Genomic DNA, 23,659 nt, shown 5'->3' on the forward strand with positions numbered 1-23,659 from the left:
GGTGAATCTGTGGAATTCATTGCCACAGAAGGTTGTGGAGACCAGATCATTGTGTATACTTAAAGCAGAGGTACTTGATTAAAAAAGGTGCTAAAGATTACATGGAGAAGGCAGGAAAATGGGGTTGAGAAGGAAAATAAATCAGCCCAAAATGATCATTTGGTGGGGCAGTCTCAATGTACCGAGTGGTCCAATTCTACTCCTTTATCTTATGGTCTAAATAGGTCCCTGGGTCCTGGTGCATGAAACACTAAAGAGCATGTGGTAAGGGCCAACATTCAATGGTTCAATGGTCCATTAGTTTTTCCAAGTCATTGCAATATAGGAGGGATTGGAGGGTTACCCTGATAGGTTTAGGCAAAAAAAAAGGTAGGAATATTGACTGAAGCATAGACAATGGTGTGAACTGACTGGGAGAGTGCACTGTTCTAGTTCATGGAGTTATGAAATATTGTCCTTGGATACTGGCATAGTCATTTACTATTTAGCACTACCAACCCACCCACTGCACAGTCTCTGTCATCTTTCAGCCCTGCTGGATTCTCATCTGGCAAGTGCTTGTAGCTGCTTAACTTGGTGTAAGATGCTTGTCTTTACAGCACTAGGGACCTCACTGACAATAATCATTGATCCGAGCTCCTTCATGTTGGCTTCCAGCCTCTGCCTCAACTCCAGCACTGCTCCATTCATTGAACACTGCAGTAGGGGAGCAGGAGATCCAGCCAGAGTTCAAGAAATCCGGCTGCCAGGAAATTCAGATTCTGCCTTTAAATGCCAGTCAGAAATAAATATATGTGACCTAATAAAACCCAATCAAATCTCAGGCTATGAATATTAAAAATAATTGATTAAATAATTAATGTCATGCCATCAGGCTATGATGCCCTGTTCTCTCCTTGCTGTCTTACATTGTCGGGTCTTCTGAGGAATCAACTACATTGTTGGTTCTGAAGTTTTAGGAGCTTCTATAGATGTGTAGTGGAGAGTATAATGACTGGCTGTATCAAACACCAATCCCTTTGAGTGGAAAATCCTACAAAAGGTAGTGGATTTGGCCCAGTACTTCATGGACAAAGCCCTCCCAACCACTGAGCACATCTACATGAAATGCTTGTCGTAGGAAAGCAGTATCCATCATCAGAGATCCTCACCACCCAGGCCGTGCTGCTTCCATCAGGACTCACAGCGCCAGGTTTAAAAACAGTTTCTACCCCTCAACCATTAGGCTTCTTGAACAAAGGGGATAACTACACTCACTTGCCCATCCATTGAGATGTTCCCACAACCAATGATCTCACTTTAAGGACTCTTCATCTTGCTATTTCATGTTCTCATTATTTATTGCTATTTATTTATATTTTCATTTTCATAGTTTGTTGCCTTCTGCACTTCAGTTGATCTTTCATTGATCCTGTTAGAGATTTTCTGAGTATGTCCACAGGAAAATAAATGTCGGGGTTGTATACGGTGACATATCTGTTATTTGATATATTTACTTTGAACTGTGAACATATAGGCTAGTCCATATACAGATGTTGGATTTCCTGCTTCCTGTTTCACTCTAATTTGCTATTTTATTGAATTAATTTAATTTAGCATTTACACCTTCCAAGATACACTTAAGATAAATTACAGTCCTTCTACAGAAGGTCAGATCCACGTGATCAAGGTGGAATTTGTTTAACCAGTTTCTGTTACACACTGGTAATTTCACAGCACCAGTAATACTGTACTTCATGTTTAATCTTGTCAAACTCTGAAACTGAATAATAAAGCCGATTTCAGGGTGCCTGAAATTTGCTGGATGATTGGGTGCCAATGTTGGCTCTGCACAATGTCCCAACTCTATACCCTTCAGAATCATAGACTTTCTCTTTCAATGTAATTTCAATCCACACCCTTCGATAGACTACTGGAACAGTGATGGAAAGGAATAGCATCAAAACTAAGCAGCAGGAAATACTTGGTCAAAATCAATCATTGAACATCTGTTGGTCAAAACAAAAAAAAACCCAATGTCTTACTGACCTATCATCAACCTGAAGACTTGTTTGGCTTTGCCAAGCTTCACCATGTAACTCCTGGGCTGGCTCCTCTGCACTGGCTTCATGGGATGATGGCTTATTTCTGTTTAGTGAAAAAAGCGCAATTAATGCTTATTGTTCATAAACAATAAAAATAACTCAGTCCAATGACTATCATTGTGTAGCTTGGGGAGCACTGGAGGAAAGTGGCAATGCTAATTCAACAATAGATGCCTCATTTCATCAAAATGAACCTTCACATCCTGGCCAAATAGTTCTGCGTGATTGAAAGCTCAGGAAGCCTGCACGAGCTGAAATGAAGCAGCATTGGGAAAGGTAGCTGTCTAAGCACCTACAGTAGGTCTAGTTGTAAGTACAGTTTAATAGCTTGCTTAATAGACTGAAATTCCAGCAAATTGCATTCACCAACAAACTCTGCTCCAGTACACACAAGCACAAAGTTCACATCCTCCATCTCTTTCACTGGAGAAAAATAAATTAATTATGTTATCTATAGGGTGCACTCTGAAATGCAGAGGGCTCTGGATATCCTTGTGCATAATTTTCAAAAGGATATAGGATACTGGTTGTATTATGTACAGGATTGATCTTCTTACTTAAGATTGCAGTTCAGAGAAGGTTTATTAAGCTAATGATTGGACTGTGTAGATTGTCCTGGGAGGAACAGTTGGGCAGATTAGAGGTGAAAGGTTACAGGGACTAGATGGGAACACAGAGTTGAAGTTACAATTAGATCAACTATGATCTTATTAAATGGCAGTGCAGGCATGAAGGGCTGAGTGGCCTACTCCAGCTCCTGATAATTATGTTTAATTTTTTCCAAGAAGGACATCAATTCTCCACTGCTTAATTGGAAAATATTTTGAATGCATCATTGTTTTATGACTTGATCTAAGGTTAAAGCAAAGAGGTTCAAAGTAACAACATTCTTCTACAAGTAGAGTAGTCCAGATGGATATGCGGCTGTGACAGGTTTTTGCCTTCGAATATTCCAGCCTCCCTTGAACAATGAATGCATAGAAAGTGAAACAATAAAAAGAAACAAATTACTGTTTCACTGCAACATGGCATGCTATTTGTCTAATATTACCTTTGCACGACTGTTTTGCACATTCTTCTAATAACAGTACTGCTTATTTCTCATCTGTAATCACGATGTTCTATATAGTACAGGTTCTACCATTAATATGCTCAACTTCATACATTTTCACTACTACAAAACCAGAAGCTCATCACTTACTCCAAATCCTTAACAGAACTGAAAGCATAAAGCAAAGCAGAAACAAAAGAATGAGACTGTCCATATAGAGTTAAGCATTATGTGGATAGGTGGCTATAAATGAGAGTAACTGCAAGTGGCACATGGGAGCAGTTGTGATTACATTTGACATAAGGAGCTAACATTATTTGCTACATTTTATAATTCAATGAAGCACTCACTGAAATCTAATAAAAATAGAAAGGTCTCTGTTTTCCAATAACAAAATAAACTAAGAAAACATGTGGTAAGTAAAAAAGACGCTGTCTGAAAAATGTGGAGAAAGCCTTTTCTCATTTCTAAGCTTTGCTGACTTAACCAATTAAACTCGAGCACCCATTGTGTTCCCAACCCTTGACTGTGACAGATCTCTGTGGATTTAGTTATGGGGCATACACCTATAAGGAGAGCGTATGTAAATAAAAATACCACATGTAACGATGCCTCAGAAGCCTACTTTTACCGCCTTGAGTATAACAGTTCTGTATTTGTAAAAGGTTCCTATGTGATACACATCTTAGTTTCTTTTGAGGTTATCTTTTGTGACAATTTGTCAAAAAAAACACCTAAATTAAATCAATAATCTATGAAAATTCCTCAGCTTTTAGCAGCTCTTAATTGTTCTAAATATAATGAAGTATTTTCCGTTCTCTGTTTTTTGTTCAGCTCCTTCATTTGTACGTTTGCTCTTATGTTATAATCTTTTAGGTACCTCTTATAGATGCCTTTGATGTGTCTGTCTTTTCCATTGTTCCTTTAAAAGTAACAAATTCTGCATTGAGCAACATTGTGTCCTTAGCTTCTGGGCTCATTATTAAGAAATGCGATGCTATGTCAGCAGTCAGTTAAGAGACTTTTCTTAATCTCAACAGAGAAAACAAGTTTATTATAATTTCTAGCTTCTTTTCAATTCACTGCTGATAATTTCTTCATTGTGAAACCATACCATTCCTTCATACTACCAATGTAAAATAGGTTATATTCATCATGATAAAAACTAATTTCATTTGCCTGTTAAATAACTAAGTTCATCTGAATTTTTCTGTGAAATGTTCTCATCTTGGCCGACTCTCATATATTTTTCAGGAGGTGAATGAATGACCACCTCTGAGGACTCTGCTAAGTTCAATTTCACCTGTAAAACCTGTCACTTCTATACCGAACATTCATCATTGTTTTACTGAATTTTATTTGTTACTGCATTCCAGCCAAGTGCTCTTCATACGGTCTTGGCTGCCAACTTGATCTACATATCTCTAGTCTGTGTCACCTGGATTGAAAATACTAATCCATATACAAGGAACTCCAGCAAGTTGATTTACGACTGGGTTAATTTCCAAATACTCATTACCAGTTGGTGCTTGTACCTTCGTGCTGTCTTGTGGATGCTGGGCACTGCAAGTGTCCTGCCCTTGCTTGTTGAGGAGGATGACTCAATTGGAGGCAACTTATTCTGTCCTGATTTTAAAGAATCTCCTTCAGAATCCACATCTTCAATTTTCACTGAAGGCCACGAGGCATTAGGAGGATCTAATAAAGTAAAGAAGGGATTATGATGGTCATGAAGAGTTGTTACTCCATAGTATCCAGGACATCTTTAAGGAGCGGTGCCTTAGGAAGGCGGCATCCATCATTAAAGACCCCCATCACCCAGGACATGCCCTCTTCAAATTGTTACCATCAGGAAGGAGGTACAGGAGCCTGAAGGCACATACTCAGTGATTCAGGAACAGCCTTCTTTCCCTCTGCCATCTGATTTCTAAATGGACATTAAACCCATGAACACTACCTCACCACTTCTTTATTTGTTTTTTTTTGCACTACTTATTTTAACTTAACTATTTAATAGACATATATATCCTTAATATAACTCAGTTTTTTTCTCTATATTTATTTAGCATGTACTGTTACTGAAAAGTTAACAAATTTCATGACATATACCGGTGATATTAAACCTGATTCTAATTCTGATTTTAGGGAGCCCCCTCTACGTTTCAATATTCAATGCCTTCCCAGAGATCTGGTTGGTGAATTGCTATCACCTTCTACCTAAGAATGCTAAATGCAGAGATGATACCTAAGTAAGGATAACATTACTTGGGGGTGAGAGAAAGGGGCTTCCAAAATCGTAGACCCAAAACAAAGTGACCTTCCCAACATTATAAAGCTTAACCCCAAACTAAACACCAATAACTATCCTAAAGCACACATAACACATAATAACTGAGCAATTAATTCGGGGCCTGTTTGTGATATACATAAATGATTCAGATGAAAATGTAGATGGATGGATAAGCAAGTTTACAGGTGACATTAAGATTTGTGGAGTTGTGACAGCGTAAAGGACTCCACAATCACAGGGTTGGTGAACCTCAGGGATCTATATTGCATACATACTTTGATAATAAATGTACTTTGTCTATCAAAGAAGACAGCAGGATATAGATTAGTTACAGATATGGATGGAGAAATGGCAGATGGAGGTTAGTCTAGGCAAATATGAGGTGTTTTTTTTGAGAGGGCAAAGGAAAAGAGAAAGTATACAATTAATGGTAGACCCTTTAGTAGTAATCAGTACAGAGGGATGTTGGGGTCCAGCTCTATTGTTTACTGAAAGTGCCTGCGCAAGTGGATGTGGAAAAAAAGCAGATGGCATGCTTGCCTTCATTGGTAAGGGCAGTGAATATAAGAGTAAGAAAGTCATGCTGTATCTATATTAAACCAGTGGAGTATTAAGTGTTCTGTTAAGGGGGTGGAGACTATGGAAAGGGTGCAAAAGGGGCTTACCATGATGTGCCTGGAGTAGAGGGTGTGAGGAATAAACAAAGACTCGAGAAATTTGGTTGTTCTCCCCAGAGCATTGGGGGCAGAGTAGAAACCTAACAAGGGATTTTTAAAAAATTATGACAGTCAGAATCTTTTCCCCACGTAGGTACCAATGACATGGGTAGGATGAGTTACGAGGTTCTGCAAAGTGAATTCAGGGAGTTAGAGGGTAGGACTCCAGGATTGTGATCTCAAGATTGTTACCTATCCCACATGCTAGTGAGCCCAGAACTAGGAAGATTTTACAGATAACACGTGGCGAAGGAGTTGGTATAGGAGGGAGGGCATAAGATTTGTGGATCATTGGGCAGGTGGGACCTTTACAGAAGGGATGGTTTGCCCCTGAACTGGAAGGGGACCAAGATCCAAGCAGGAAGGTTTGCTAATGTTGCACGGTAGGGTTAAAGCTAGAATTGCAGAGGGATGGGAACTAGAGTACCAGAACGGTTAGTGGAGAGGCTGTGGAGGCAGATGTTGGTAAGACCTCAGACAAAGTCAGGAATCAAAAGGTCAAGCATGGTGCGACCAGTGTCCTGAGCTGCATATATTTCAATGCAAGAAGTATCATAGGAAAGGCGGATGAGCTCAGGGTATGTATCAACACCTGGAATTATGATGTTGTAGCCATTAGTGAGGCTTGTTTACAGGAGGGGCAGGACTGGCAGCTCAATATTCTGGGATTCCATTGTTTTAGATGTGATAGAGTGGGAGGGATTAAAAGAGGAGGGGTGGTGTTAATAAAAAAGGGAAAATGTCATGGCAGTGCTACATCCCAGAAAGACTGGAGAACTTGATTAGTGAGGCATTATGAGATAGTGAGGTGTAAATGAGAAATAAAAAAGGAATTGCCTCATTAATGGGGGAAATTACAGACCACCCAACAGGCCAAAGGGTTTAGAGGAACAAATTTGTAGAGAGATCGCAGACTGTTGTAAGAAACATAAGATTGTTATAGTAGGTGGTTTTAGTTTTCCACATGTTGACTGGGAATCCTATACAGTAAAATGACTAGATGGGATAGAGTTTGTCAAATGTGTTCAGGAAAGTCTCCTTCATCAGTATATAGAAGTCCCAATGAAAGAATGTGTAACATAGGATCAGCTATCAGGGAATGAGACAGGGCAGGTGACAGAAGTTTGTGTAGGGGAACACTTTGCATCCAGTGACCACAATGCTATTAGTTTCAAATTAAATATTCAAAAAGATAGATCTGGTTCGTTGGTGAGATTCTAAATTGGAGAAGGGCCAATGTTGATGGTATCAGAAATGATCTGGCAAGTATGGATTGGGACAGGCTGTTTTCTGGCAAAGGCATACATGGAAAGTGGGAGGCCATCAAAAGCGAGAAATTTTGAGAGTACAAAGCTTATATGTGCCTGTCAGAATAAAAGGTAAAGGAAAGGAGGGAACCTAGGTTTTCAAGAGATATTGAGGTCCTGGTTAAGAAAAACAGGTGGTGCTTAGCAGGTATAGGCAGTAGGAACTAATGAGGTGCAAGAGAACGTTTAAGAAAAAACTCAGGAAGGCTTAAAGAAGGCATGAAGTTGCTCTAGCAGACAAGGTGAAGGGGAATCCTAAGGGATTCTACAGATCTGTTAAGAGCAAAAGGATTGCAGGGACAAAATTGGTCCTCTGGAAGACCAGAATGGTAATCCATGTGTGGAGCCAAAGCAGATGGGGGAGATCTTTAAGTAAATTTTTTTGCATCTATATTTTCTCAAGACATGGACACAGAGTCTCTAGAAGTGAGGTAAAGCAGATCAACTTCATGGACCCTGTACAGATTGCAGAGGAGGAGTGTTTTCTATCCTGAGGCAAATCAGGGTGGATAAATCACCAAGCCTTGACAAGGTGTTCCCTTGGACCATATGGGATGTAAGTGTAGCAGAGATATTTAAATCATCCTTAGTGACAGGTGAGGTACCAGAGGATTGCAGGATAGCCAATGTTGTTCTGCTGTTTAAAAAAAAGGCTCTAAACAAAAACTAGCAAATTTCAGGCTGCGAGTCTGACCAATGTTGGGGGTGTAGTGGACAGCAAGGAATGCTTACACCGTGGCTTGCAGAGGGATCTGCATCAGTTGGAAAAATGGGCAGATAGAATTTAACACAGACAAGTACTTCGGGAGGACAGACCAGAGTAGGACTTAAACAGTGAATGGTAGGGCACTGAGGAGTGATGTAGAACAAAAGGATCTGGGAATACGGGTCCATAATTCATTGAAAGTTGTGTCACATGTAGACAGGGTTGTAAAGAAAGCTTTTGATACATTGGCCTTCATAAATTAATGTATTGAGTACAGGAGATGGGATGTTATATTGAAGTTGTCTAATATGTTGCTGAGGCCTAATTTGGGGTATTGTGTGCAGTTTTGGTCACCTACCTACAGGAAAGATGTAAATAAGTTTGAAAGAGTACAGAGGAAATTTACAAGGAGTTGCCAGGTCTGGAGGACCAGAATTATAAGGAAGGATTGAATAGGTTAGGGCTGTATTTCTTAGAATGTAGAAGATAGAAAGGAGATTTGATAGAGGCATATAAAATTATGAGGGGTATAGATAGGGTAAATGCAAGCAGGTATTTTCCACTGAGGTTGGGTGGGACTACAACCAAAGTCATGGGCTAAGGTTGAAAGGTGAAAAGTTTAAGGGGAACATGAGGGGAAATTTCTTCACTCAGAGGGTGGTGAGAGTGTGGAATGAACTGCCAGCACAAGTGGTGCATGTGAAAGTTTAAGAGAAGTGTGGATAGGAAGTGTAGGGGTATGGAGGGCTATAGTCAATGGAAGCATGCAGTTTGAATGGTTTTGGCATGGACTAGATGGGCCAAAGGGCCTGTTTCTGTGATGTACTTCTCTATGACTCTATGACCCAGGGTAGAAATGTCAAATACCAGAGGACATTCTTTTAAGATTAGAGGGGAATTTTTAAATTGGTTAGCACTTTATCGTTACGTGCCCACCAATCTCTCCTACAATTTAAAGTGGTCCAAGGATATGACCAAGGATAAGTTGTCTCATTTTTATTTAGAAATATCTCTGTATTATGATAAATGTAATAATGGAGAAGCTTCACTCATTCATATGTTTTGGACATGTCTGAGTCTTGGAAAATATTGGAAAGAAGTATTTCAAACTTTCTCGATACTTTTCAAAGTAAACTTAAGCCTAATCCTTTGACCACTTTATTTGGTATTGTTGGAGGGAAGGATATTATTTTGGAGTCATCTGACTTGCACATTTTGGCTTTATTTTCTCTTATGGCCAGAAGGACGCTCTTGCTTGAATGGAAAGATGCGGCCCCTCCTATGTGATGTGATGTGATGTCATGTCATTTTTAAATTTAGAGAAGATTCGATGTTCAATCTCTGAATCTAGCCAAGACTTTCAAACATTGTGGGGACCTTTTTTGAATTATTTTCAAAACCTTTAATTTGCTGTAAAAGCACCAATGATGACTAATATTTTTTTTCCTTTTTTTCTTTACTAATTAGCTTCGGTCTTGGTAGTGGGTTAGATTTTTTGAATATAATAAAATTACTATATTTCAATGTTACAAATTAATTAATCTGTATGAATATAGAGTAAGGAGTCTTTATATGTGATTTAGTATGATGTATTGATATATATATATTTTTTTTTTCTTGTACTCTGTATTCTTATATGTAAATTAATTAAAAATATTGGAAAGATTAGAGGGTAAGTTTAAAGGCCATGTAAGGAGTAAGTTTTTTACACAGAGAGTGATAGGTACCTGGAGTAGATCACTAGTGGGTACTAGTGGAAACAGGCAGATTGGTGGAGTTTAAGGGTTTTTAGATTGACACATATGAAAGAAATGGAGGGATATGGATAATACAAAAGAGGAGGAATTTTAGTATAAATGGACATCAAGATCAGCACCTATCATTGGGTGAATGGCCTGCCATTATGGTCTTAAGGAAATGTTGGTTGGCCAGAAAAATGGCTTCAGGCCCCAGCAGGAGATAGGCCAGATTTTTTTATTTGTGAATTTAAATATTGACCATGAATGCATATCACAAACCACAAGGATGTTCTTAACATACAGGATTCAATCTAGGCCATCACATGCAGGTATATAAAACCAAGAAAATGCACTAAAAGGAGATCATGAAACACAAACGTAGCACATATAATGTTCACCTATACAATGCAATGGAGACCACTCCTCAGGCAAGAAGCTGGGGTTTATGACACCAGATGTCTGCTTCCTAGGGCTAAGTGGAGGTAGCCGAGAATTTGAGGGACGGTAGCTGGGTACATTGGGCAATTCTAAAGCATACTGGGAATTGGGGGAGGAGCATCCAGGAGTCAGCGGCACATCACGAACGAGATGGACTAAGGCTACGTCGGTACTTCGTTTAGACATGATGCTGGTTACTAGGAATGTGCATCAACTTGTACTGACAATGGCTCAGCACAGAGTGTCTGCAACTAAAGAGCAAAAGCAGGTTTCAGTCAAAAGCAACATTTGACAGATGCTGGAAACCCTAAATAAAAACAAAGGATGATGGTGAGCCTGCGAGTATCTGTAGACAGAAAAGCAGTTAACATTTTATGTCCTGTATCTGCATTTTTTTTAAACTTTTCAGGTCAGTGATCTGTTCTGAAGAAAGTTCAGTGCTGAAATGTTAACTAGGTTTCTCTCTCCACAGATGCTGGCTGACTTATTGAGTATTGCTAGCATTCTCTGTTTTTATTGTAGGTTTACATATTGAGTTGGAGATTTAATACTGCTTTTTGGACAACATAACATGCAATACAATGTTCACTGTACCATAAGTATAATTTACATTGCCTTTCATGTTTGTATGGATCTAATCTCAGCCATTGCAGCACACCACATCTCATAGCATAGCATACATCACATCTCAAACTGTCCAATACTTTGCATCTTAGACTGTACCATACATTACTTAAGACTGTAACACACTTTACATCCCAGACTGTAACAGACATTTCACCTCAGACTGTAAAAGTCATTTCACCCCAGACTGTAACAAATATTTCACCCCAGACTGTACAAACATTTCACTTCAGACTATTATATATACTTCATCTCAGACATCACTTGTCAGACTGTAACACCTAAAGTATTTTGCATGAAACAATTCCCACCCTGTTGAGACAAATCTGACCTCACACTGTCCAAAGGCACATGTAGCCATGCAACAATGATGTAATTATTAATAACCCCAATTATTGTTTTGTGCTAAGCAATGCTCTTAGAACACTTACCTTCTTGTTCTAACTTAGTCTTCAGAACCTCCTCCTCCTTATTTAAAATGTAAAAGTAACAACATAATTATCATGAAAAAGTAAATATTATCAAATGATTGGAGATACTTTTTCTGTACAAAATATATTACAAATTTTTTTCATTTATTACTATTATTTAGACAGACATTTAAATAAGAAATACGTAGAAGGATATGGGTCCTTATGAGAGCAAATGGGATTTATGTAGATGACAGAGAGGTTTCCATGGATGTGGTGAGCCAAATGCTTCAAAGAATCTGTGACTTTTATTTGATAATGAATGATTCATGCACTTCTAAGCATTATTTTGCGTTGTATATGTAGATGCATATGTGCACACACTGCATGTGGGGGGGAAGGGGAGGGGTTTCTTGTCTGCGTTATAGAATTATAGTAATTTAAACTCAGAAGGAAGCAATTCACACAGGGTAGACAATCTAGTAAATTAGTCTAATCTCACTTCCTAGACTTATGTGTAACCTTGTAAAATGAGGCACATCAAGTCCTCATCTAAGTACTTTTCACATGTGCTGTTTCTCTACTTAAAAAAAAAAACAACTTTACTCTATCTTTCTAAATAAATAAGATTCTTGAACTCTGGTAACATTCTCGTAACCTTTCTCTGCACCTGTTCTGGTGGTGGCACAGATTTACTGGAATCTGGAGACCAAACACTCACAGTTGTCTCTTGTGTTCATTTACTATTGTTCTTGGGAATTGGAGGCAAGCACCAGTGGCCTCGAGCCGAGAAAGGTTAGAGAGTGTGAGCCCATGATCAACTCCATTTCTCACTGATCTGAGCAATTGAAGCGTAGAGGTATTTGGAGGTGAGAGAGTGTTCAGCACTGACTACCTGTCTCTTGCTCGCTGGTGTGACAGCCACTCACTGCTGCCGGATAAGCAGTCTGTGTGTGATACATCTTAGAAGGGTTCTGCGATCAAGTGGTCTCTCTCTCTCTCCCTCGAAGCTATTGGTGGATGTTACCAACGTTCTGTGATTTATGAATTGGACTGTGGACTCTGTCACTTCTCTGTTTTTCACATTCTGTGTTCTTGCCCATTTTTCCTTGTTGCCGGTTGGAGTGATTTGTTAGTTTATTTTGTGTATGTGTTGGGGGGGAGTGTTGTTGTGGGTTTGGGGTTTGATGTTCTTGTCGTTTGGAGTGATTTGTTAGTTTTTTGTGTGGGGGCATGTTGATGGTGTTGCGCTTGCGAGATTGTTTTTTTTTTGAGTGGGAGGTTGATGTTTCTCTTTGAATGACCTCCATGGTTTTCTTTGCTTCATTGCTATCTGGAGAAGATGAATCTCAGAGCTGTATACTGCATACATACATTGATAATAGATGAACCTTTGAAACTTTGAGATGGCACTGAGCTACAATGTCCATTGAGATCATGGCTCAGATGTAATTGATACTTAGGTTCATAGGGATAGTTCTGGGGACAGTGAGGGGAGTTATGGCTCAGGTTAGGGTTTAGGGACAGGGATGAGGAAGCACTAGAGGTCAGAGGTAATAAATGAAGAGTTAGGGGCAGAAGCCAGAGTTCAGAGACCGGTCAGTGCACTGCACTGTTGAAGGTCAGCAATCCCCAAGGGCAAATGTTGGGTCAGCAGGCATGGAGAATAAAGGCCAGAGATCCCTATGGTCAAGGACCAAAGTCAGTGGGCTCCAAGGACACCCCCGACTGCCAGGCCTGGTGAGACCTGGTGTTGGAGCTTCTTGTGAATCCAGGGTCTAGGCCTGGAGGTCAAAGTCCCATGATCAATGAGTCCTGGGATTGACGCCTAGTGGTTGTGGACATGCTACACTGGTGCTGGGATGTGTGACAACACTTGTGGGCTGTCCCCAGCACATCCTTAGGTTGTGTTGGTTGTTAATACAACACATTTCACTGTGTATTTCCATGGCATATCTAAATTATCATGGTTAAGGTACGACTTTCATGTGCTTATAAATGGAAGTGTCTCATATGCCTTTATGATCTATCTTCCTTTCTACCCTGAGGAATCTGTTGTCATACATTCTCAAGATCCTGTAATTTATTTTGTGTTTCTTTGCCTTGCTTGCTTTCCCCAAATGCATTACTCTATATAAAATAATTTCAGTTGTTATTTTCATACTCAGTTGACTATGCAATTTACAGTTTTCTTCCTATCAGCTGTTAGGTCACTTTACTGTATTATTGTCAAACTTCTCCAGAGTCAATGTTAAGAAAGAGGATATGCTGGAACTTTTGAAAACATTAGGATGGATAAGTCCTCAGGGCCCCCAGGTTACTACAGAAAGTGAGGGAAGAGATTGTTGTGCCTTTACACCTTACCTCATGTTGGTGGCTCGCTTCAGCAGCTTCAATTAATTGATATTCGACCACTTCGTCATAACATGGTTGCACAATCTGCTCTGTGTCCTCAGGGCAGACACTATTCTGGTCACTACAAAACACAAGAGACAAAGTCTGTAACACTTCATGCTTATTGAGCATCATCTGGACAGATCACAAAACGGACAACCCACGGGGAGGTTTCTACACGTGTGACAACCCAGGAAAGGAAAGATACTGGATGAACTCAGCAGAAAGGAAGCATCCAAGTGGACAGTCAAAGTTGATCTTCTGGTTTGGTTATCAGATCAGGTGCGGAAGCAACAATTTGTACTCAGAGGATTTTTCTAGAGTTGTATCTCCCACAGGGACAGGAAACTACTAGACCCGACATGAGACCAGGGCTATTGGCTCTGCTTGTCTTTTCCTGTCATTTTCACCAGTTAAAGCATTCTTGGTCTAAGTCAAACTCCTGCCTGAGTCCCGTGGGGGGATCCCAGTCCGTCCGTTTGGTAGGTGGGAGAGAAGGTGCGCGCAGTAGTCGGGAAGGCAGAACTGTGTGTGTGTGTGTGTGTGTGTGTGTGTGTGTGTGTGTGTGTGTGTGTGTGTGTGTGTGTGTGTGTGTGTGTGTGTGTGTGTGTGTGTGTGTGTGTGTGTGTGTGTGTGTGTGTGTATGTATGTGGGCGGTTGTTGGGGGGCAGTGGGCAGGAATGTTTTGGACCAGGAGCAGTTCCAACATTGTGTAAAAATCACGCGGCTAGGATAGAATCGCGCCGATCTCTTGTTTACGCCGCAAGCATTCAACGCCTCTCCCAGTGTGGGGTGGATTTACAGCTTAATTAAACCGGATCATCAGCGAGTTATATAAAAATTTCTTCTTTTTATTAGCGTGAGTTTAAAATGAATGGCTCCTATAATGGGCGAATTATTCACTCCCTTTAACCATCACTCTCTACCCCCAGCGTAGACCGAGAGGACCCCACTGCTCCACAGGTCGACAAATAAAAGATTTGTGAAGCCTAACGTTTTCTTATAGCCAAACGACTCAGCGGACTTTCTGCCGCGTGCTGCTTAATCTGTATTACCGTGTTGCCGTTAATACAAAGACCGGTATCCTCACCCCGCCGCAGAGAATCGGACGCCTCCGTTGTGTTCGAGCGGAGTTGCGGTGTCCGCGCCCGGCTCGTCAGCACCAGCCCTGCAAGGACAGCTCCAGCCCAGCTCCCGTTGCCAGGAGACCGACGCAGGCAGCGCCAGTTGCTAGGGAGCAGCCAGCCAGAGAGATTGACTCGAGCGACGTCAGGAGTTACCTGCCGCCGAGCCCGGATTTGCCCTCCCTTGCACACAAACATATTGATAACCTGCACCAATTATTCCTTCAATCACAGAATGTTTCACAGGCCCCACTACACATGTTTGGCAGGGAGGTTCAAACTGGATAATAATCGGGCACTTAAAATAGTAAACATAATCACAAAGTAATCTATCGTACTATATGTTGCTCGATAGAACAGATCTAAAAGAATTGGTCAATAAATCTAGCGGCAAGAAAATAAAAGATGAGAATGAAATACTTATCATCCAACCCGGGCGAGTCTCGATCAGTGCCTCCCAGACTTACTCCCACTCCAAATAGCCTCACGCTCATAGAGTCATAGAAAAGTACAACACGGAAACAGGCCTTTGGCCCATCTAGACCGTGACGAAACATTTAAACTGCCTGCTCCTATCGACCTGCACCGGGACCACAATGTACCTATCCAAACTTCTCTTAAACGTTGAAATCGAGGATGCATGCACCACTTGGTGCTGGCAGCTCATTCCACACTCTCACAACCCTCTGACTGAAGAAGTTGTCCTCACATGATGTTCCCCTTAAAATTTTCACCATTTCCCCATCTCTGGTTATAGTTCCACAAAACTTCAGTGGAAAAAACCTGCTTACATTTGTCCTATCTATGCTACTCATAATTTTGTATACCTCTTTGTAAATCCTCTTAATCTTCTGAATTCCAAGGAATAAAGTCCTAATCTATTAAATCTTTTCTTGTAACTCCAGACTCAGCAGCATCCTTGTAAATTTTCAACTCTTTCAACCTCATTTACATCTCCCATGTAGGTAGCTGACCAAAGCTGCACACAATACTGCAAGTTGGGCTTCACCAATGTCCCATACATACAGTTTCAACAGAACATCCCATCTCCTGTATTCAATACTTTGATTCATGAAGGCCACTGTGCCAGAAGCTTTCATAATGACCCTATCTACCTGTGACTTCAAATTATGGACCTGTATTCACAGATCCCTTTGTTCTACAGCACCCCTCAGTGCCCGACCATTCCCCATGTAAGACCTACCCTGGCTGGTCCTACTGAAGTACAACACCTCACAACTGCCTGCTTTACATTCCATTCGCCAATCTTTTCAGCCCATTTTCCCAGCTGGTCAAGATCCCTCAATCCAAACTGATGCCAACCTTTGCCACTCAGAGGCAATTACCCTTCAGCCTCTGCCCTTCTCACTCACCATCCCCTCAAACACTCAGTCTGCTGCATAGTCTCACTCTCTCATTCACTCAGTCTTTCCACACTCAATTTGGGCTTTCTCTCCTATTGGATCAAAGTATTAGTAGACTCACTCTGCAGGCGGTAAATCCTCAGTGCATATGTCTTCTTCACATACCTGCACCAGGCTGATAGAGAAATGAACCATAGTCAGCCAAAATTAAACATCAACAAACCATTGCAAATATTATATGATGTATATATTTTTGAGGCATATTGATAAAAAAGTTTCATAATATATAGGAATAAAGTGGTACCTGCCTTTACAGGTAGAAAAGTGTAGCAAATTACCACAAGTACTGAATTTCTACATATAAATTATCTTCCAAGTTTTGATATTGAGGTAGAGTTTCCAGCAATATACATAATATTTTGATTGGTTGCTGGTTATACACATAAGCTATATACAGTATTATTTCCAGTGGATGGATAGGTTTTGACCATGAAGGGATTAAAATATGGAATAAAAAATTGAACTTGAATGAGTCAGGGACAGTGGAAGTAGACACACCAACTGTCTTAGTTCTTGCCACATGGTTGAACATGGAGGCTGTCATTTTGTGAAGCTGCTCTGTAATCTCCATTTTATGAGCTGCTTTGTGAATTGCTCAGGAATAGCTGTTTTAAACTTGGACATAATGATGTTCTTGATAATCTGCTGATCTAGACATAATTTCCAAATGAGAAGTTATTTGTGAAGTATTCCTCAGTATGATAGAACATCCAGGTTCTATCTGACCTGAGTAACCCAAACCTAGCAACTGGCTGGCCTGTTCCGATTAACAACAAAGAATTTAAATGTAAACAAGAGAACATCTGTAGGTGCTGGAAATCTGAGCAACACACACAAAATGCTGGAGGAACTTAGCAGGTCAGGCAGCATTAATGGTAAAAAGCACAGTCGATTTTTCAGGCCGAAACCCTTCAGCAGTACTGAAGAAAAAAGAGCAGAGGAGTAGATTGGAAAGGTGGGGGGAGAGGAGAGAGAAATGCCAGGCGATAGGTGAAACCTGGAGGGGAGGGATGAAGCAAAGAGCTAGGAAGTTATTGGGTGAAAGACACAGAAGGCCATGGAAGAAAGGAAAAAAGGGGAGGGAGAGCACCAGAGGGAGGCAATGGGCTAGCAAGGAGATTACATGAGAAATGGATAAGGGGATCGGAAGTGGTGACGAGGGAGGCATTACAGGAAGTTTGAGAAATTGATGTTCATGCCATCAGGTTGGAGGCTACCCAAACAGAGTATAAGGTATACATTAATTTTAAGTTATCACTTGTGAGAAGCACAATAAAATAATGCTAGTTTGGATCAGAACCAATGGGAAGCTGGCCTGATAGGCCAGAGCCAACAAGATTGAGACACAACATTTCAACTGATAAGAGGAGTATAAAAATGAGGGGTGTTGAATGCAAAGTGGCAAGAACTCTGGTTAATTAAAAGCTGTATAGTGAATTGCCTAACCTAGAACAGTTGATGATAGTCAACACAGGAAAACTGTGAAGTTTCCATGAACAGTTTGACTATTTGCAATGGCAGATAAGAACTACAAAATGGAAATTCATTCTAATTCCATAGTGGAAGTATGTGAGGTGCATTCACTTGACTTGTTTCTCATCTGCTCCCAAATGTTATTTCTTTATTTTTATTTTGCATTTGCTTATTTCCTCACATTGAGTTTATTCTTACTTGTTCTCCCTCTCCGCATTATGCATCTAGGAACACAAGAGAGAGGTGAGACTTTCAGCCCACCAACCCCTTCTGTCATGGTTGACTAGGAAGCTCTGGGTAAATCTTGCCTTCCCACTACATTGGACCCTTATCAATGTGCATATCACCCAAAATGGCCCACCGATAATGCAGTAGCTTCTGCCCTCTACTCAGTCCTGTCCCACCTGGAGAATAGTGGCTCCTATGTCAGAATACTGTTCAGCAACTTCAGTTTGGCATTCAATACAATCATTTCTCAGAAGCTGCTGGGTAAATAGTACTTGTTGGGTCTCAACTCCTCCCTCTTACTGGACCTTAGACTTCTCCATGGCAATCTGTGTTGGCAGCAACATCTCTATCTCCATCATGAAGAGCACTGGCACTACCATTCACACTGCTGGTGTGTGCCTGTACTGCTAGATCCAGCTCTAATACATTATTAACTTCACTGAAGACATAACAGTGGTTGGTTTCATCAGCAACATTGATGAGCTGGCATATAGTGGAAGGTAGAGTGGCTTTTGGACTGGTGCAAACACAACAACTTGAGTTTTAACATGGACAATACTAAAACGATTATCATGGACTTCAGGAAGGTGCAGACTGACCACTCCCTACTGCACATCAACAGCTCCTCCATGGAGAGAGGCAGGAGCACTAAGTTTCTTGGAGAGCACATCACAGCTGATCTCACCTGGTCCCTCAACACCATCTCTTTAGTCAAGAAGGCACAGCAGTGCATTCACTTCCTGAGGAGATTGAGGCAAGTGAAGCTCTCATTCTAACCACATTTCACTGGAGCACCATTGAGAGTGCCCTGAACAGCTGTTTCACCATCTGGTATGGGAATTGCAAGGATTCTAACTGTAAGACTCTGCTATGATTGTGAAGACCATTGAGAGAGTCATTGAACCAGGTTAGGCTAGCTCAAGGTATGATGGCTACAGTTGATGGCTAAATCTTTCAGACCTGGGGTCTTGCAGTGGAATCTTTCAGGTTGCTGTCCTGTTCCTAACTATCTTCAAGTGTTTCATCTTTGACTTTCCTCCATTTTCAAGAAAGACTTGTGTGTGCTTCATGATGGTGGCACAGTGTTCACCCTCAGTTTTTCAATGAAACTATCCATAGTGGCACCTGGCTGGATCTAGCCAACATCCAACTGGTTACAACTAACATTCCTGTTATGTATGAAGCAGTCAATGGCTAGTGCCAACAAGGAAAAGCCTAAGTACTGCCTTTAACATTCAATGGTGTGTTGACATCAGATTCTTCAGCTTCAACATCTTTAGGATCATTACTAAACAAAAACTAGACTAAGAACAAAGAACAAAGAACAATACAGCACAGTACAGGCCGTTCGGCCGACAATGTTGTGCCAACCCTTAAACCCTGCCTCCCATATAACCCTCCACCTTAAATTCCTCCATATACCTGTCTAGTAGTCTCTTAAATTTCACCAGTGTATCTGCCTCCAACACTGACTCAGGCAGTGCATTCCACGCACCAACCACTCTCTGAGTGAAAAACCTTCCTCTAATATCCCCCTTGAACTTTCCTTCCCTTACCTTAAAGCCATGTCCTCTTGTATTGAGCAGTGGTGCCCTGGGAAAGAGGCACTGGCTGTCCACTCTATCTATTCCTCTTAATATCTTATATACCTCTGTCATGTCTCCTCTCATCCTCCTTCTCTCCAGAGAGTGAAGTCCTAGCTCCCTTAATCTCTGATCATAATGCACTCTCTAAACCAGGCAGCATCCTGGTAGATCTCCTCTGTACCCTTTCCAATGCTTCCATATCCTTCCTATAGTGAGGCGATCAGAACTGGACACAGTACTCTAAGTGTGGCCTAACCAGAGTTTTATAGAACTGCATCATTACCCCACGACTCTTAAACTCTATCCCTCGACTTATGAAAGCTAACACTCCATAAGCTTTCTTAACTACCCTATTTACCTGTGAGGCAACTTTCAGGGATCTGTGGACATGTACCCCCAGATCCCTCTGCTCCTCCACACTCCCAATTTACTCCTGCCATTGACTTTGTACTCTGCCTTGGAGTTTGTCCTTCCAAAGTGTACCACCTCACACTTCTCCAGGTTGAACTCCATCTGCCACTTATCAGCCCACTTCTGCATCCTATCAATGTCTCTCTGCAACCTTCGACAGCCCTCAACACTATCCACAACACCACCAACCTTTGTGTCATCTGCAAGCTTGCCAACCCACCCTTCTACCCCCACATCCAGGTCATTAATAAAAATCACAAAAAGTAGAGGTCCCAGAACAGATCCTTGTGGGACACCACTAGTCACAACCCTCCATTCCGAATGTACTCTCTCCACCATGACCCTCTGCTTTCTGCAGGCAAGCCAATTCTGAATCCACCTGGCCAAACTTCCCTGGATCCCATGCCTTCTGACTTTCTGAATAAGCCTACCGTGTGGAACCTTGTCAAATGCCTTATTAAAATCCATGTAGATCACATCCACTGCACTCCCCTCATCTATATACCTGGTCACCTCCTCAAAGAACTCTATCAGGCTTGTTAGACACGATCTGCCCTTCACAAAGCCATGCTGACTGTCCCTGATCAGACCATGATTCTCTAAATGCCCATAGATTCTATCTCTAAGAATCTTTTCCAAGAACTTTCCCACCACAGATGTAAGGCTCACTGGTCTATAATTACCTGGAGTATCCCTACTACCTTTTCTGAACAAGCATATATTCTTTGGGTTTGAGGGAATGTCAGTAATTGGCATTCAAGAGCAAATGACTCTTATTTAACTAGCCAAAATCCTTTCACAGTTTATAAGGCAGAAGTCAGAAGTGTTAAGAGGATCTTCACTTGCGTGATTAGGTGCAGCACCAACACTCAGAAGCTTAACAGCATCCAGAACAAAGCAAGCTGCTTTATTGCTATTGAATTCAACACGGTATATGATCATTGCTCTTGGTTTTGTATCTTGTCTGCTTTCAGCCTGTTTTACAATGATCAGATCAAACTATGTTTGCTTTGTGAATACAATCCTTCAGGTGCTTTAATGGGAGCCAACCAGTAATTTAGTACAAACCACTGCACATTGCAAATAATTATCTTGCATTCTATCAGTTAGTGCTTCTCTTTTCCCTGTGGTTGTTTCACCCCTTACACTTGCTCATTCGTATAACTTATTGGTCCACAACTTTATTTATGCCTTTCCCTCTTTTCTTCATTACTAATAGAAGTAAGCTGAAAGACTCACAGAACTGGTGGCAGGTCCTCACTGCTTGGTTCTTCTTCCGTTGTGCTGATAAACAGGAAATATTGTAAAAAGGACTCATCAATACAAGGAGAAGAAAGGGTAACAACTTGTTACTTTTAAAGTTATTTAGGTTTTAACTAAGAACTGCACGGTAGCCCAAAATGAAAAAAAAATTGGATTGGCTACTGGTTATATGCAGAAATGGATGGTTAATTGCAATAAAACAATGAATCTCCTCTGCAGAAGCTGATCTCCTGCCATCAGACTTCACATGTTCCTATAATTATACAACTGAGTTATGAAATATAAAGAGAAATGGTCATCTTCTCTTTCTTATTTTACCTATGTGAAATTTTGGGATCTTGGTTTCCATTCTAGAGAGGCTGTTTAATAAACTTTGGACATGAATCCAAAGTTTAAGTCTCAATAGTTGTGGAAGAGATTTTGGAAGACTGGGAATTCAGTTCTGGAACACCCTCTACCTCATTCCACCTGCTCTGAGCCAAGATCTGCAAAGTGATGTCAGTAGCCGATGCTCACCGGGTACAGGAAGCTATGGTGGTTGTAAACATTGGTGATGTTGAGGTCATTAACATCCTTTCAGAATGGTATATGTTTTAAAGTCTGGATACTAAAAAATTTTTCTCTTGAGAGTTAGAGGTTCATTGACTCAGGATGAGGTCAGTCATTTAGGGGTCAGATGAGAGATTTCTTAATGCAAAAGGCTGCAAATACATGGAATCCTATGTTGCAAGATCTGTAGATAATAATTGAGGAAATTCAAAATGAGAGGGAAAGATCTTTGGAATCAGAGTGATTTATAGGATTTTTTGACTGGGATAGAGTGTATTGGTTGTTACGTTGGATTTGCATCTGTAGATTTTCTCTTGTTTGTGATTGATTATGTTGGGTTTGTTTTTCTTGGAGTAGAGGGGTTTGAGGAGGCTATGACTGAGATACACAAAATTATTAATGACATAGGGTGAATAATAACAAACTCTTCCCTTAGCAGAGGTAGATAAAACCACAGGCCATAGGTACAGAATAAAATATACAGAGGGGACTTAGCGAAAAAGTATTTCATCTGATTGGAATCTGAAACATACTGCTCGAGAATGGTGAAGGCTAAGACTCACGAAATTTATGAACCATCAGGACAAGAACTTGAATCACCAGGCAAAGAAGGCTACGATATACTGCTTGAAAATGTGGAAAGTACAGTTGGGGACCTGATGGTCAACATGTAGATGGTGGGCCGAAAGGCCTATTTCTGTGCAGTAAGAATATATGATTTTATGATAAGCCATGATGAATGGCTGAACTGTTCTATATTCAGATTTCTTACCTTCTTACGCATTATCGGTATTTCCCACAGAACACTTTGACTTTTACTCTCACTCTTCACATTTTACCCTTTCGCTCCCCCATATTCACATGTTTCCTGGCATCCCCTCCCTTCTTCATTGACTTGCCATTATCCTTTTATGAGAAGGAAGCTGATAAACTCACTCAATAACCGGGGGATCCTCATTCTGGTCGCTTTCTTCACACTCCTTTTCCTGTCTGCTGCTAGAACAGAGGAATAACCTCAATCACCAAATGTAATGGATTCTCTGGATTGAAGGGAACATTTCAGTTCAGTGCTGTATTAATAGGGAAGGGACTCTTGGAGAGTCCAATGACCAGAATACAATCAGTATGTTTAAAGCAATAGCTAAAAATATGCTTGGAATAGTGGCAGCAGCACTGTCTTTCTGTCCCTTTCACCTTGAATTCCCCTCAGTACAGCAGTATGTTGTATATGGTCCTTTTCCATAATTAACTGTTTCCCAACACACGATAATCTTACAAAGTACTCCTCACAAACTCTGGGGACTCCTGCCAAAATGAGGACAGTTGTACCACAGAGCAGTTCAGCTACTTGGACTGTACTGGTATTGTTGCTAAGCTATGATTGTATTAAGACCAAGAAGACAATAATATTCAGCTAACGATGGTCTGTGTGTTATTTTGGTCTAACAGCAGTGTAGACCAACACATGGTTCTTACCTCACACATACATATGATGGCACCACACCAACGTACCTTGTTTATATATTCTACATAAATACAATACAGATTCTTTCAGGAGTGAAGTTAGGAAATTGGGAACTCTTGCTCAAGTGGCAAAGGGAGCTATACAAAACAACAAATCTAAGTCAAATGGTGATAGCTTTTAGATAACCAAAAGTTATTGACACTTTTAATAAAGGGATGAGGGGAAGAGCTAGATAAACGGATTTAGGATCACATTGAACGGCAGAAGAGGTTTCAGCTGCTAAAAGCCCTATACATCTTTCTGGATTCCCATTTCTCATTCTGAATTACCTTCTTTCATTGTGGGATATTCAGGTTGACTTCCACCCCACCCCCCCT

General features: G+C 40.8%; 1 protein-coding gene and 1 long non-coding RNA gene across 2 annotated transcripts in view; one reads left to right on the forward strand and one right to left on the reverse strand.

Annotated features, from left to right (window-relative positions):
* Nucleotides 1-23,659, forward strand: part of LOC140740517 (uncharacterized) — a 193,127-nt gene that overhangs the window by 61,308 nt on the left and 108,160 nt on the right. The window lies entirely within an intron of this gene.
* Nucleotides 1-23,659, reverse strand: part of cngb1a (cyclic nucleotide gated channel subunit beta 1a) — a 144,899-nt gene that overhangs the window by 49,616 nt on the left and 71,624 nt on the right. Inside the window, exons 21-28 of the mRNA XM_073069725.1 lie at nucleotides 22,754-22,813; nucleotides 21,245-21,289; nucleotides 16,369-16,422; nucleotides 13,730-13,841; nucleotides 11,387-11,423; nucleotides 4,671-4,833; nucleotides 3,286-3,303; nucleotides 2,029-2,127 (exon numbers count right to left, since the gene is read on the reverse strand). Coding sequence (XP_072925826.1) covers nucleotides 2,029-2,127; nucleotides 3,286-3,303; nucleotides 4,671-4,833; nucleotides 11,387-11,423; nucleotides 13,730-13,841; nucleotides 16,369-16,422; nucleotides 21,245-21,289; nucleotides 22,754-22,813 — 588 coding nt within the window. The remainder of the gene's footprint in view (nucleotides 1-2,028; nucleotides 2,128-3,285; nucleotides 3,304-4,670; nucleotides 4,834-11,386; nucleotides 11,424-13,729; nucleotides 13,842-16,368; nucleotides 16,423-21,244; nucleotides 21,290-22,753; nucleotides 22,814-23,659) is intronic.

The sequence above is a fragment of the Hemitrygon akajei genome, chromosome 17 (genome assembly GCF_048418815.1).
Source record: "Hemitrygon akajei chromosome 17, sHemAka1.3, whole genome shotgun sequence".
Classification (NCBI taxonomy): Eukaryota; Metazoa; Chordata; class Chondrichthyes; order Myliobatiformes; family Dasyatidae; genus Hemitrygon; species Hemitrygon akajei.